Source organism: Scomber japonicus, chromosome 5 (genome assembly GCF_027409825.1).
Source record: "Scomber japonicus isolate fScoJap1 chromosome 5, fScoJap1.pri, whole genome shotgun sequence".
NCBI classification, from domain to species: domain Eukaryota; kingdom Metazoa; phylum Chordata; class Actinopteri; order Scombriformes; family Scombridae; genus Scomber; species Scomber japonicus.
The window spans coordinates 17,447,570-17,460,641 of NC_070582.1; the positions used below are offsets into that span (position 1 = coordinate 17,447,570).

Consider the following 13,072-nt stretch of genomic DNA (forward strand, 5'->3'; position numbering starts at 1 on the left):
GAATTGTCGCGGCACATTAGACAGGCTCTACGGTGGCCCTGAAGGGCAAACGACAAAAAGAAAAAGACAACGACATTAACAAAATCACAACGGCAACCCCCGCCCCCAACCAATACACACACACACACACACAATAGCTATATGTAGCCTGAAGAATGACCGCACAAAATGACTTAAATGTCATATCAAGATCAATCATAATAAGTAAGCCAAAGCCTATTTAGCTACTCCTCATTTGTGGTTTCACTCTAGTTTCTAAACGAAAAGGATAAACATTATACAGACTAACGTTAACTACAGTAGGATACAACTCTGGAAAACGAACATTCTTTCTAAATACCCGTGTATCAAAAAAATAGTTCTCGTCATTCCTCATATCAACCTTTAGTGTGAAGTATTGAAGTACTGCTTTATTGACCGCAGTTTCAATATAAATAACCATACATACGATACATAACTCACGTGGTCTCTGGTCTTTATATAGACAGAATCCTCCTCCTGCGAACCAGTTCCTGTTAGCTCGCCGTGATCGTATAGTGGTTAGTACTCTGCGTTGTGGCCGCAGCAACCCCGGTTCGAATCCGGGTCACGGCAGAGATCTCTGCAATGAGGGGACGTGTATTTTGGGGTGTAAAAAAAATACACTATCCATATTTTTGCACCATCAACACACATGTACACCGATTCTATGTTAAATGTGTAATGTTGACAATGCAAGCCGTATCTTACAGGTATAATGGCCTGTAATCAAGATTTTTATGCCATCATAATGTGTAGTCGTGCTGTAAGTTATAGTAGAAATAAATGGAAATGGAAATGTTGTGAAATGACACCGTTGTTCACCCCTGCAGGGCCAAGCACCGTGCATTTTCATTATTTTCATACATTGCATGGGCGGCAATCCTTTTATACAGTCTATGGCGGCAATACGTTTTTAAAAAAAAATGTGCACTAACGAGGTCTGACCTGCAGGTGGCGGTCAAACACACCCAATTCTCATCATCATGGCATCGGACCCAATCTATGCATCGGACAACTATAATGCCAAATGTCCTCCTTTCAGTGTGGTTTACATCCCCAGTTAAACCAATTAGAGTGCTATGATTATAGATCAACATTTCGTTTGCAGAAAAAAAATACTATATTGTTTTTTTCTTTTTTTTTTTTTACATTTCAACACCACAACTTTTGTTAAAAACAGGGTAAGGCTCTGCAGTAGTAGTTTTGCTATATAAATAATATATGGCTCTATATTTAGTGTTAGTCTACGTAGGATATTTCATAATCAGAGGCACATTTTAAATATTTCCAGAGTGACCTGGATAGGGGTTTGTCGGGACCAATTGCGGTGTAAGAAAAACAATCTTGGATGTCAAAGCGCTGAGAAGACTCCTCACACCCCTATTGGATCACTTTGACGTCAGTTTCCACAGGGACCCGCCTTCTCGCTCAAGTGGCAGCGGTGAATGGTGAGCGATAATCCGCTGCTCTGCCACAGACACACTGCACAGCTGAGCTGCCTCTGGATCTGGATGCGGGCATCCTCGGATTCTGCTTTTAGCACGGCCCCACCGCACGCCAACTTAATGGGACAACAATGGTGCACGCCTCGGTGGCAGGATCCGTGGCTGCTGGTCGTTTAGGAGACCGGGGATTGTGGTCAATGTGACATTCACTTGCACGCTGGTGTTGAGTTGGGTTTTTTTTGTTCTGCTCCTATAGACGCAGGCAGAGCAGCGATTCTCTGAGAAGATGTTGAGCCGATTCATGAGTGGCAGCATCAGGAATCTTGAGCGGGAATACAGCTGCACCGTCAGACTGCTGGATGATACGGAATATACGTGCACCATTCAGGTTAGTCACCTGTCGGCCACAGTGTGTTCATTCTGCAGAGCTCTGAGTAGCAATTGTATGTATCCTGGCAGACAGAAGAGCCAGTGTCTGAGTAGAGGAACAGCAAGTGCCTGCATGACCCGCTGCTGGTGTCTGCTGAGAGGAATTGTTGACTCTGAACAGAAATGTGTGGGTAGTTATTTTTGCCATATTAACTAACAGAAGGCTAAATCAGGTGGATATTTTTTGCCTCACATGACCCACTATTGCCAGAACACATCAGTGAATTTGGTGGCAGGCTTTGAGACATCAGGGGAGCTGTGTAGGACAGACATGGCATTTCCCTCAAGCTCAGGTTGAAAGGATGCCAAAAGACAAATTACACTCTGAAAGGGCACTTTGGCAGCATTATTTCTCAATGTGTCAATTTGTCTTACAGCCCGAGGTAGTTGCTAGATCATTGCTCATTAGGAATCTATTGTTATCATTAGTGTTGTTGCTCATGCAGTTTCCCTCTGAACTTCTGACATTAATAATGCAGATAGGGTATCCCGTTGCCATTCCTGAGAACATGTCTGCAAAGTTACACAATGTGCCTCTACACTGGCGGAAGCACTGTCAAAAATTTGCTATGGAATTTTGATTTAGAATTGAAAAATATCAGATTTCTGTGTGCATGTGTAGCATTTTACTCCATAAAGCGGCAATTACTCCTATTAAGAACATGTCATGGTAATTTCAAACAAGACACTTTTAAAGATAAAAAAAAAACAGAATAAGGCCTTTTGTATTTAAAAAAAATCCACCTTTTTATTCCTTTTGTCTCACTACAACAAGGCTTTCTTTGATGATTGTGCAGTTTTATGTTCGTGCTGATTTCATCAGAAGTAGGTGAGAGGCCCTGTCACATCAATTACAAGACAATTCCTCTCCTTTTGTGGATGCTGCACAGTTGTGGGAAAAAGGTGTGAAGAAATCCTCTGGGACTTCTATGACTAGTCAGCAACATGTACACCTTTAAGCAGCTCCACAACATACCAAGGAAACATTAAGCCGGTATGTAGAACAATGAAACATTAATTAGACATGCCTGATTCTTTTCACTTTGATATCTGTTGTCCTCAGCAGGCCATACTGCAGTCGCTCCTCTCTTCTCCCACAAGAACGCGTGAAATAGATACTGCAATTACTGTGGGATTCGTGATTGTGGCCAGGTTGTAAACAGACCTGCATATCGGCACGGAGAGCCGAGCCAGAGATGGAGCTGGGCCAGATGGACTGTGAAACCAGCAGGTGTGCTGTTTGCAGCAGAGTCGTGTGGTCTGGGTGGCTGACGTCAGCAGGGTGGATGGAGGGGAGTGGAGTGAAAGAGGAGAAAGCTCCAGCTTCACTGTGGCTGTTTGGCATCCTGACAATCTTTGTGTCTAACCTGGCCCTGGGAGGGAGAAAGCTAATCCCCCTCAATGGCTGCTGGAGCGCGTTTGTAATTTGGTTCAAACTTTGTTCATCCTTCCTTCCTCCCTCACTCTCTCCCTACAGAATACCAGGACACCTAGACTAGGGAGTGCAAAGTAAGAGGCATAATTAGGTCATATATTCGGAGTCTCTCGCATTCTCTCTGCCTCTTTCTATACTGTATGTGTCTGTCTCCTTGTCTTTATCTTTTTTACCCTCCTATCCTCTTTCCAGTGTGCTGCAAATGTATTCCCACTAGATGTATTTCCATTACACTCTGATCCTTTCCCTAAAATGTTTAATGGTCCTAAATTCAAATTTGCCCCTGGCTTTGGCTGGCCTCCTTCTATTATCTGACATTGAACCAGGTATTAACTTCTTCAATGACAAACACATCTCCACCTTCAGCAAGTTAAGCATTAAGGCACAGAAGGCTTTCAAATGAGGAACAGAAAATGTGCCAGTCTTTTTGAAGCAGTGGCAGTTGTAATGCACGAACATAAGTTTTGCTTTAATGAATTATGGATCTTTCCACTATGTTAGGGAGAGGAAAAAAGTGAGCACTCATCATTACACAGCTCTGTAGATTTAGCACTAATGTAGTTGCAGGTTGACCGGAGCGCCTGAAATCCTCTTTTGCCCATAGGCCTCTTCTGCTGTCTGATTTTAATGCAATGTTACAGCAGAGTGTCAGACCGAGACATGAGCAGAGCCTCACATTTTTGTCATGTCTGAAGAACAGATAAATCGCATGCAGAGACAATATTATTGTAAATGATAGATTTAATGCAAGACGAGACCAGATAGATTCACCCACTCTGTTTGTGTGTTTGCTGCTGAGGCAAAACTCAAACATTATTCTGATGTAGTTTTGTCAGTTGCATTATTGATGAGTTTAAGAGACATCTAAATGCAGGTTGTTTATACTGAGTTTGCCTTCTAAAAGCACTGTCTGCCAGCTTGTGCATATAAGGAAGCCTCACATTTTCCATTATTTCAGTTTGAGTTGGCATCATTTTTCCGGATCATCACTCTTAAAGTGTCTGTTGTCAAAGTGGCACTGTTAAAAAGGTGTTTTGTATTTTGTGTGGGGAGAGAAAGCAGAAAGGCAGTGAGAAAGACCATCTTTACAGGAAATGATTGTTTATCTCCAAAAGTATTGCATGTCTTGTTGAGCATCGTTGTTACAGAGAGAGCAAGGCCTGTTTAAGCTGCCTTCAATCCAGTGCTTTTGCTGCAATTAGCATTTTCTCATAGTTTAACTTCTCCATTTACTTGTAATGTAAAAGTGTGATAATGTAGGACGTAGACTGGGCTTTATTTCTTCCTCCCTGCTGTAAAGCTCCTGCGCATTCCAAAAACCACCAGCACTTTGTTGTGGTGCTTCTAATTAATTACGGATTCATTGAATGGCTGTCAGCACACTAATCTGGCCCACTCTATTGCAGATACAAAGTTAATTATAGCTTACGCCCTGTAAAACCTGTGATTTCCGTTGGTCTTCCAATAACTGTTTCATTTAAGCAAACTGCACCCACCAGAATTTGGGGCAGTTTTGTTCAAATCAACACAAGGTTAAAAAAGTATATTCTGATACTAAATGTGCTAAGATAACTCAGAGAGTTTGTGTAGGACTTCTTATCCTTTCACTACTGCTGTGACCAAAAAAATCAATCAACACTGCAGTACAAGTTCTGCTGACGTCTCAGGGAGAAGACTGCCGGGGGATGGGAGCCTGTGTGTATTGAGGAAGCAGGGTGCTGGGCTCTCAGCTGTTGCTACGGTGACTCCACAGTTACTCTAACAAAATGTGAGATCATTCACCCTGGTCAGGATTCCCCTTCCAAAAGCCCTGACAAAGACTTGGCCGTTAGCACTCAGAGGAAGGTAATTTATTCCCTGAATGCCATTGGAGGGCACTGGTGGTGAGGTGACTAATGTCCCATCTCAACCAGAACCATCTTCAGACTGTCCCACTGTTCTCCTGACATACTTTCAGTCTTTTACTTCCTGTGGTGTCATTGTCATCGTAGATAAAATAGGTAAACAAGATTGGAGATGTTTGGCTGTGCTTGCTATTAAAGCTCACATTAATAGCTAGATGTAGTGCAAAACTGGAAAGTGCATGTAGGTCTGGGTATCATTTAATATACTGAAATGTTAGTGAAGATGCAGGACAGGAGCTTTGGTACTAATAGGCTGAAAGAAAAGCACAGGTGTAAATAATAAAATTAATGATGGCTGAATATCATTCAGTTGTTTAATATCAGGGTTATAATATTTAGCACATGGGCTTACTGGTGCACAGTCATGGTTTACTGGGACACTTTTTTGGTACCTTACTAGGAGAAAAAGTTTTTCTACAGATTTCTTAAAAAATATTAACAAGCACAGCACAGTTCTTAAATCTTAATCGCTATACAAACCGAGAACTTGTAAATTTGATGAGGTTTTGCATTTTATGAAGAACATTCTGATCAAGGGATTAGTGCCATTACAAATTTGAACAGACTTTTGACACCAGATATCCGTGCTTGCCTTTTTTTGAATGCTGTACTACAAGCACATTTTGGTTAGATCAAAGTGTTAAGGTTTGACACCTAGCCTCAGTGCAATTGATTTTGAGGTTTTCAGTGACATCGCTGGGTTTTCTCATTACTGGCTGCATTATTGTATGAGTATATGCATATCAGAAAATAAGACCAATGATGTTTGACAAAATAATTATTAGAAAGATGTTTCATTGTCGTTTTAGCTGCATCATCCGCTGTACATTGTAGAGATCCCTGGTGACTGCAGGTCTCTGTCATTTGCTGACTTTACACTATCCCGACCTTCTGAAGCACCCTGCACCAGGTCCACCAGGCATACAGTATGCTTGCCAGGGTTAAAGGAGTGTGTGTGTGTGTCTGTGTGCAGGTGTGTATGTTCAGATCTCACGCTGGCTGACGCATTGTTGCTACGCTTCATATGAATGATTAAAATGTGTGCTATGTATGAATATTTCATGAGGAGTAACCTCAAGAGGACGTCACTTGTATTTACCAGCATCACTGCTCACCAGCATCAAGATTGGCTGAACCTGTGGCGCACGGCTGGTAAGGATTACATCACTGTAGCGTTTAGCGACACAGCAGAGCAGGACAGGACAGCCAAGGCATGCAGCCCACTTCAGTCTCTTTCATGACAATTTAATATATGAGAGCAGCCACTTGCCCATTACCCTCTATCAGTCACGTCTTGTTGTCAATGACAGAGCAGATGCATTGTGTTAAAGTTGCAAAGGAGGCCGCTGCTCTGTTGCCGCCTTTGGATGTGGTCCTTAATCTTCACCCATATGTTGTCTCACACACAGCTCTGATATTCCAGTGATATTAAACTCTGTCTGACCTGAACTGGCTTACTGGGATTCATGAAAGAGCTTAGCTGAAGATGAGATGCCAAATGACTCTTTCGTTACGCCCCCCTTTGAAACATGAGCTCACACACGTAAACACATTACGCTTTTCTCTCTCAGAAATGTCATCAGCCCTCTTGTCGTATCAGGAGGCTGAGGCTACTAAATATGGGTGCAGAGCTTGTTTGGGTTTGTCTCACCAAATGGCCCTCTCATATTCCCTTGTGTCTCTTTGTGTGTTTCTATGTGCGTGTGTGTGTGCTGGATGGAGAGCAGGCAGGCAGTCTGTCAGTGCGTCGGTAGCAGTCTGTTGAGCCCTCCATTGTGCTGTCTGGGATGTATTGTGTGAGAAAGAGAAACGGAGAGGGGCCTGAGGTTATGCTCCACCTGCAAGCATGAATATTAAGCTTCCCGACCAGAGCAATATATCCCCGTGGTGGCTGGTCTGCTAATGAGAGAAGTGGACGAGACAAGAACAGCGCTGATGATCCTCCTGTTCTGTCAGGCCACTGCTCATTTTAAAGGACACAGCCCGCAGCCATGCCAACAGATTGCACAGCTTGTGGGTGATATTTTACTGTATATACTTCAGTGATGGGAATTGAGAAAAGGGTGAGAATTGGATAGCTTAACTCATTTGAATAAAGGGGAAAAACAGAGTTGAGTTAAGTTAAGTTTTGATCAATTACAGATAAGTGAAGGTTGGTTGTAACCTGCAGTCATGATACACATGAGTGATGCGCCACCTCAAGCCAGATAGCTAATAAGATAAAAGCTCAATGACCTAAATAAAGTTGTGAGCCCGGTTTGTTATCAAACACAATTTTAATTGCACTGTTGGAGTCAAGGAGGACAGCATAGCAACCTTGGTTAATATTGGATATTGGGTTATGTTTTATAATGGGCTGCATTTTGTGTGCAGTCATTTTTCATTGTGTAACTGCTCTCCTGCTTTTGTTTTGGGACTGTAGCATGCTCAATTGAAGCTTTGCAGACAGCTGCTAATGGAAGGGCACAAAATAAATGTGCTCTTGAATCATTTGTTATATAAAGTGTATTCATTTGTTTAAGGAGTGGCTGTGGCAGTAGAGGAAGTAGAGCGGGTCGTTCACTAATCAGAAGGTCTGTGGTTCAATCCCCAGCTCCCCCAGTCCACATGTCGAAGTGTTCTTGTGTTCTTGGGCAAGATACTGAACCGTGTGTGTGTGTGTGTGTGTAGGTGTGTGTGTGTGTGAATGAGTATAGAAACATTATGGGGTGTTTTGGATAGGAAGTGCTGTATGGCTCCTGTTGAGCAGGTTGGCACCTTGCACGGCAGGCTCTGCCATCACTGTATGAATGTGTGTGTTAGCATGTTTTGGAAAATGCTTTGAGTGTTCGATAAGACTCGAAAAGTGCTATATAAGTGCAGTCCACGGTGTCTAAACTAATACCAATATTGAAGGAGGAGAAGAAATGCTAATGTTGATTATTTGTTTATAAATTCTAGCCCAGAGATTTTACACAGCACATTATGTGTTGCTTGGGAAGAGGTTTCTACAAAATAGATGTAGCTTTTTTGCTTTTCAATTTGAGATGAACATGAACTCTGGTTATTTATTTATAATATGCTGTGATTGCTCTATTTTACACCAGTACCTGTGGCCTGTGTGCCATGAGAAAGTACTAATAGACAATGTCACTGTGCTACAATCCATAGTCCTCTCCTTTCCACTTCCTCCTCATTGCTCTCGTCCTTTTTGTCTTTAGGCCTCAGGGCGCTCTGCTGTATGAGAGAATCCAGCCTTTGTCTTGCTCTGTACTTCAAGGCCCTGTGCCTCTGCAGACTAATGAGGAAACACAGGAATGCGCTGGTACTATTACACCCATAGTGAAAAACAGCTGAACTGGACTTTAAGTTGTTGTATTTTGCCCAACAGCAGAATTAATTCTTTGTTGTTTAAGATATTTTTGATAAGTTTATTTTGTCTCTTTCAATCCAACAGTGCTGTTACTGGTAAATAATCCTTTGTTGCGCGCTCCGTCACAAAAGTTGCTTTGTGATGGAGGTTAATACTAATGTGGGTGTCATCAGCAGCACACAGGCAAGGTGCAGAGCTGACGTGGTCTGACAGCCGTGACACTCTTCTGTTGGCCAGCCTACCAACATAGTGATGAAAGAGACTCAGAGAAAAACTGGTACAGTGTGAAGAGAGACTAATTCAATCTTCAATTCAACTCTCAATCCAGTCTTCACTGACTCACTCAAGTTTGATGTCTCACAAGGGAGCTTTTTTTTTCCAACAGAAAGACGGAGGCGTTTTATTAATGGGACGTATTTGTTCTTTCTTCCTATTGTCCTCCTGTTATTTCTCTCTTTCATCCCACCCTCATCTGCTCCACGGGTCCCCTCTCTTTCTCTCTGACTATATCATTGCGCTTGTGGTTTTGCCTCACTGCAGGGTTTTTTGAGCTAATGATGGCCCTTCCTCCCCTCCTTCTTTCATCTCCCTTCTTCCTCCATCCATGCCTCAGCATCTGGCGTCTTGTTTGTCTCCTCAGCAGATTCACCTACTCATTGTGCTCTGTGGGATCTTGCTTCTATTCTGTTTTCAGTATGGTCGCTGCTATTCACGGAAACGGATGACTTACTGTTATTGATGCTATACTGACTGAAACTAGTGTCTCTGCTGTGCAGGGCCATTACATGTGTCTAATTCGCTGCTGCCCATCAAATACACATGAAAGCTCTCAGATGCAATAACTAAACATTATTTGATTTGATATTGATTTTTCTCTAACCAGGCATTTTCCAGACATAGTAGTCTTGCTCTGGTGCTTTGGGGAAATGAAACATCACAGTTCATTATAGAGTTAGGATTGTATTGCTGTTTTCAGTGGGCAGGCCAAGGCTTATTCCAAGGTTGACTGAAGCTTCGTGCTGTCAGTGATCAAATAAACTGGAACTGTGCTTCAGCTGATTTTCATAAGGCAGCTCAGCTCCTGGTTTCTGAAATCCCTCTGAGATTTAGCTTCAGAAGATTAAGGTATTACTTATAATGTTAATGTGACAGGAATCATGATTTTGCATTTGCTGGATAATTTCACACAATTTATGTTTAGTTACTGGTAAAAAAAAAAAATCCTAATTTGTCGTTTTTTATTTTTTCACTTTAAGTAGCTGAAAGGTCCCTATGACTTTGTCTTTAAGAGTTCCTGTTTGGAAGCAGCTTATATTCTCCTCATATCAACAGCACTTAAATACTGTTTATGTGCATAGTCAGTATCCACTTTGTTAAAAAAAAACACAAAACACTTAACTCCACCAGACAGTGAGTCATATATAAATAAAACATAGTCACAAAGCATGCAGACAGGGTTGAGAAACAGCAGATTGGATGGTGTATGAAAGTTCAGTGTTTTAAGTAACATTTAAGGCAGTATGATTGCTGCCACATGCTCCTTATTGTTTTTATATACAATACATTATATACTGTATCATTTTTATATTGCTTACCTTATTCAATTTTGGTGAATTTGCCTGCTTGTATTAGGTTGTGTTTTTCCATTTCTTTTTCATTTTGTCCTTTCATTTTGTAATTTCTGGTTTTGATAAGTGCTATTTAAATAAACTTCATTGTAATTTTGAATATTAATTTATAATGACTAATCTTCTGACAATGTTCTGAGATATTAGTTTGTCAGGAGTGGCGAGATTAACAAAAGCCATTATGTCAGCAAAAGTGCATCATTGATGAGAAGCACTGTGATTTACATGAAGATGTCAGAATGCACCTGTCCACTTCAGCTGTAGAAGATAAAGCAAGTGTCTGATCCTGCAGCTAAGAACATGAAACTACTGAGGGCTATAAATCTGTAAAAATGTTAAGTGGTCCAGCAATGTTAAAATTTAAGGACAGAGAATTCTCACTGATATCAGCATGTTTAGCACAGTAAAGACAGTGTAAAGTGCATTCAGACATTTTCTTCTAAACACATTAAATACATTAAAAAAGCATTTCAACCATTAAGATTTGAATTGTGGAGCTAGGCTTCACAAACTGTGTCAAGATTACTGTGTTCAGGATTTAGTGGGCGGGTCTGAAAATTGGCATAAACCCGCCCCTGCTGCTGTAGAGGTATAAATACATTCAGCGCACACTACTACTACTACTACAGTTAGCCAGTTAGCTGAGTTAGCCGCCGAGTTAGCTGCTGAGTTAGCAGCCTGGCTAGCGGCTGAGTTAGCAGCAGAAAGCTCTCAGACATAGCGTCCATGTTTCTGGTAGAGGTGGTGACTTTGATTGACAGGTGACACTTGGTAGGGGGCAGGGTTTCAGCAAACTCGGCGGGCACTCCCACAGCGTTTGGGAGCAGAGAAAGAGGCTGATTTGAACTTTGAAGCCTAATTTCATATATTTGGCGATTTTTTTAATCATTCAAATTTGGCAGAGTGGTTAACAACACACTTTTCTGTGGTATGTCAAACTCAGAACACATATTTATTCTTACTTTACACAGACTTTAAGTTCTTCAGTGTCAAATTATCATTGTTTGACATCAGTGCATGCATAAACACTAATAGAAATAATAACGCCACAAACAAATGAATAGGGATTGGCAGCCATCCACCTTAATATACTCTGTATAATAAGATAAATGTTATCTCCTGTGAAACAACAGTGCCTCACAGAATGTGTTTTGCGCTGTTTACCAGAAGGAAGGTGGCTGATCTCAAGCGTCATACTGGAAGTGGTCACGAAGGACAGCCATCCGCCCTCTCACAAATGTAGTATCTGGCTCTAAGAGAAATATGAGATCCTGTCATCCTCGTACGCATGTGTCTGGGTGCCTGTGAAGAGGGCCACTTGAGCAAAATGAGAGTACAAGGTCTGCCATTCTCTGTGGATCTCACTCACACTCTCCTCTGTCTTTTATCTCTCTGTTCAAAAGAGTGACAGTATGTGCTTTCACTCAGGTGTGCCACAGCACACAGTTGAACAAAATCTGCTTGTGAAAAATGAGAAAGGCGAGTGGAGGGGCTTGAACAGAGCCATGTGTGTCGGTGTCGGCGCAATAAGATGTCAAAATGAGATGGGCTGGTTGTTTTTGGTATTTAGAGTTGAAAAACCGCCCGTTGAATGTTTAATTCATCCAAGTCTAATTTACCACCCACTCTGGATAATTTTCCTCTGGAGGAGTTGTGTTTTATACCGGGTAGATGGATAGTAGGCTGAGTTTCTTTATGAGAGTCATTATTTTTGTGTGTGTGTCAAGCACTTTAAGTATGCATAGTTTGTGTCTGTGTGCATATGTATTTGCATGCTACATCATCCATCAGTCGATGGTTTATTCCATCTTACAATCAAATAAAGGGCCTGGGTGGCTCCTGTTGTTCCACGTGTCTGGGCCTGCAGATTACACTTACAGCTATTCATGCATGCAATCAGTCTCCTTTTCCTTTGTGTGTGTGTCAGCTCAGCAGTCAGAAGAGATGAGTGTCTCTAGAGAGGAGATAGATGAACACACACAGGAGACAAAGAGGTTGGCTAGTTGAAATACGCAACAAGCCACAGTCACAAAGCCAGCTGTCCATTGCAGGTTTTGGCCCAATTCAGCAGATGTGTTTATACAAAACAAATAAACACTGGATTTCTGCCGCCATGAAAAGGTTGTAATAAAATGTATGTATTGAATATAATAAATGAAAGTGAAGGTTGAAAACCATAGTTTAATTTAGGTTTTGTATCAGTTTTATAATGCTTGCTGGAAAGGCACAGACTTGTGTCTACATGTGCTGACCTGTCCGTGGTGATTTTGGATTTATGGTCTGTAATTCCTGTGACAGTATTCTTGATAAATCAGTTGACGGATAATAAAGTTCTTCTTCCGCCACAGCCACATTTCACTATCAGCTGCATAAGAAGAATATTTTTTCATGTGGATGATTTAATTTGTCTTAATAGAACAGTCAAAGTTTTAGAACACCCCGATTTTTCCAGTTTTTTATTGATATTCAAGCAGTCTGGCAGGCCCAAAGCCACAACAGAGTCAGAAGACAAGTTTCTGAGAGTCAACAGCTTGCGTGATAGGCGGCTCACAGGACAACAGCTTCAAGCACAGCTTCATAGTGGTCATAGTAAGCAAGTCTCAGTTTCAACTGTGAAGAGAAGACTTTGAGTTGCAGGTTTGGCAGCTCGAGTTGCAGCAAGAAAGCCATTGCTAAGATCTCAGAATAATAAGAAGAGGCTTGCCTGGGCCATGAAACACCACCAATGGACTACTGAAGACTGGAAGAAGGTGTTATGGACTGATGAATCAAAATGTAAAATAATCTGTTCATCACGCAGGAGTTTTGTACGCCATCGAGTAGGCGAAAGGATGGTTCCTCAGTGTGTGACATTAACT

The 13,072-nt window shown here is 41.7% G+C and overlaps 1 protein-coding gene and 1 non-coding gene across 2 annotated transcripts in view; both read left to right on the plus strand.

Annotated features, from left to right (window-relative positions):
- The first annotated feature begins 522 nt into the window (after window positions 1-522).
- Window positions 523-594, plus strand: trnah-gug (transfer RNA histidin (anticodon GUG)). Its single transcript has one exon. It is a non-coding gene; the product is annotated as a tRNA-His (tRNA).
- Window positions 595-1,571: 977 nt separating this feature from the next.
- Window positions 1,572-13,072, plus strand: part of LOC128358800 (FERM domain-containing protein 5) — a 63,886-nt gene continuing 52,385 nt past the window's right edge. Inside the window, exon 1 of the mRNA XM_053319187.1 lies at window positions 1,572-1,854. Coding sequence (XP_053175162.1) covers window positions 1,753-1,854 — 102 coding nt within the window. The 5' untranslated portion in view covers window positions 1,572-1,752. The remainder of the gene's footprint in view (window positions 1,855-13,072) is intronic.